General features: G+C 34.5%; 1 protein-coding gene across 1 annotated transcript; it reads right to left on the bottom strand.

The window, feature by feature from the left end:
- Nucleotides 1-353: 353 nt before the first annotated feature.
- Nucleotides 354-1,375, bottom strand: LOC145167677 (chitinase 4-like). Its single transcript, XM_079086914.1, has 2 exons — nucleotides 1,055-1,375; nucleotides 354-916 (listed from the first exon to the last, which is right to left on the bottom strand). Exons 1-2 carry the CDS (start codon nucleotides 1,347-1,349, stop codon nucleotides 519-521), a joined length of 693 nt encoding a protein of 230 aa, XP_078943040.1. The 5' UTR covers nucleotides 1,350-1,375; the 3' UTR covers nucleotides 354-518.
- Between the last annotated feature and the right edge of the window lie 1,321 nt (nucleotides 1,376-2,696).

Genomic DNA, 2,696 nt, shown 5'->3' with positions numbered 1-2,696 from the left:
TGACGATTCATTAACTTGTTTTTACAAATTCACCTAAGTTTCTTAGGTCCCCACCACTTATTCGACGGGTGATTTTCATCTCACGAAATTTAAATAAAGCTTTTTATAAGTTTTTTGATATAAACTGACAGCTTGCATTACCACTTGTCATCACAAGTGCAACTCAAGTATCTCGGGTTCCCCTCCGCTTATTGGTTGGTTGGAGTTGGTTTTCATTTTATGAAAATCAAAATATAAATGTTGTGCTTTGCAAATGAATTTACGGTTTTATTTCACTTGTTATTGCGGTTCGACACTGTACATATAAATTTATTGTACCCGAATTGATTCATCTAATATATGAGAACGCTCAATTAGTTCATCAGAAATTATTGTAATTTATCACCGACCTTCATTGTGTCAAATATCAAAAAAATACTTGCCACCATGAGAACATTTATTTTCAAACATAGATAAGTACTAAAAACCATCCTTCCGTGTAGTCCGGTTCGACATGGCATATTACATTGAACCCAAAACTAACACCGAAGATTAGGGCCGGGTGAAACACCAAACTGATTACAATAATCGGTGTAGTACGCGACACGAGAACTCACCTGACCTGCATTCCCACCATTGCATTCACCGCCATTAATTTTTCTGATTGTAGCTCCGAACCCTTGACCGACGACCGAATGAACATTTGTCATCCAAAACCACAAGGCAGTCCTGAACGAAATCATTGGGTCATTAGCCACGATATCTGGGTTCCCGAGCAAATCGGACCCAATACTACTTCCAGCTGCACCATAGTTGTAGTTCCATGTAATTTGAAGTGGACCTCTCCCATAGTAGCGTTTGTTAGGGGCACACGGATATGCATTCCGGGTCCTATCGCAGTACTCTTGTTTATTTATCTCTTCTATGTAACAGAAGTCTGTCCACGCATGCATATGTAAATTAATGGATTAACAAAATATTTCAATATTTATCAAATTAGCTCCATTTTGAGCAACATACAAAATATGAAAAAAGAAACAATATATATTCCAAAAATCTAAGATTTTGAACTTACGACCAGTCTCATGAGTAACATGAGCAAAGAAGGCCGCGAGTTCTCGCTTTGAATCATCCATCGAACCGGATCTAGCAAACTCTTGGTAGTCTCTGATGACTCTAAGAAACGCCACACGTGTGTAAAAGCTTTTTCCGCGACAGGTGTTGGGAGACTTGTTTATAATCCCATTGAAGAATTCTTGGGTCACTATATCAGCTCTGTTTACGTTATTCTGGGAAGCAACCGGCTCAGGGACGATGATTCCAGCGAGAAATAGTCCGGCAAAGAGGAGGGTTGAGAGGGTTGTTTTCATTTTGTTTTTTTGTTGTGTTTGAAAGTCGCTGGAGAGAGATATTTATATAGTAAAAGTCTCATCAAAAGTCTCCCATTATTTATTTTTCTTGGGTAACGTGAATAATACGTGGTTGAAAATCCATTAGAATATGGAATTGTTATTGTCATTACTCGTATCCGAGTCAAGTCGTCGTGAAAACCAAATGAATAAGATGTCGATGAACGTATAATTAGATGAGATCTCTAGTGATGTATAAGGAGTTTAATCATTATTAGTCCTCCCGTTTTACTGTCTTGACCGCCCTCTAGATTAATAACTCCCTCCATCTAGTTTTAAACTCCAATTTGTACGTTCTCTTCTTGGGTTGTTTTTAAGTAGGAAATAGATGTTCTTTCTTGGGTTTTTTTTTAAGTAGGAAATAGACGTTCTAGAGTTTTAAGGAGGGAAAGAAATGTAATGAAAAGTAATGATTGTTCTTGAGTTTTTTTTAAAGAATAAAAAGAAAGAAATATGTTTAGGAGATGGAAAATGAAATGATACTACCCAACGAAACCCAATTTCCTGCCCACATTAACAATCAAAACTAATTCAATATATAATTTAAAAAAAAGTCAAAATAATATATCAAGTCTCATTCTGTATAACATTTTCTTATATATTTCTGTGTATTTTATTTGTTTTATATATAAATACTACATCTTTTTTTTTTTTATAGTATATAATTTTTTTTTGTGTAAAACTAACAAATATATATATATATATATATATATATATATATATATATATATATATATATATATATATATTAAACAAAGGGTGGCTTATGAACAGTATCCAAGCCAATCGGGTACTGTTCATCGGTAAATCCCTCTTTCCAACTGTTGATTGGCTTCCTGGATACGTGTTAATATGTTCGACTCACCACCTCCATCTTTCGATCATCTACTGACAGCTATTCTACTTTTCACCGTTCCTCATATCAATTTTGGGATTAATTGTTGGAAAATTTAGTATAAATATTTATATTTTTACTAACTTTTGACATATATAAATATATACATATGTTGTATATATAATTAACTCTAAGTGGGTTTGTGTTCTCCTCCGTGAGAACTTCGAAAGGATATATACTATATGTCCAAAATGGAGTGTATGTGAATGAGATATCGATACTCAAAGATGTGTATTTAAGAATAAATTTAGCAAAATAGATGAATGTGGGAATGAGTCCCACATTGGTAGAAAGACCAAACTCAACAAGGTTTATAAACTTGAATGCATGAAAGACTTACAAGCTTGTGTCTATGGTTTTACTACAATTCCTACCCGCATGTAGGGGGGGTGCAAATCTTGGATTTCGTAGAC

Source organism: Lactuca virosa, chromosome 3 (assembly GCF_052849685.1).
Source record: "Lactuca virosa cultivar CGN04683 chromosome 3, Lactuca_virosa_CGN04683_v6, whole genome shotgun sequence".
NCBI lineage: Eukaryota > Viridiplantae > Streptophyta > Magnoliopsida > Asterales > Asteraceae > Lactuca > Lactuca virosa.
Note: the sequence above shows the minus strand (reverse complement) of the source record. Positions and strands in the feature narration are given on the sequence as shown.

Coding starts and splice junctions, on each gene's coding strand:
- LOC145167677 (XM_079086914.1), bottom strand. CDS start 1,349: ATGAAAACAACCCTCTCAACCCTCCTCTTTGCCGGACTATTTCTCGCT. Junction 917..1,054: donor TGTTACTCATGAGACTGGTC/GTAAGTTCAAAA, acceptor ATGCGTGGACAG/ACTTCTGTTACATAGAAGAG.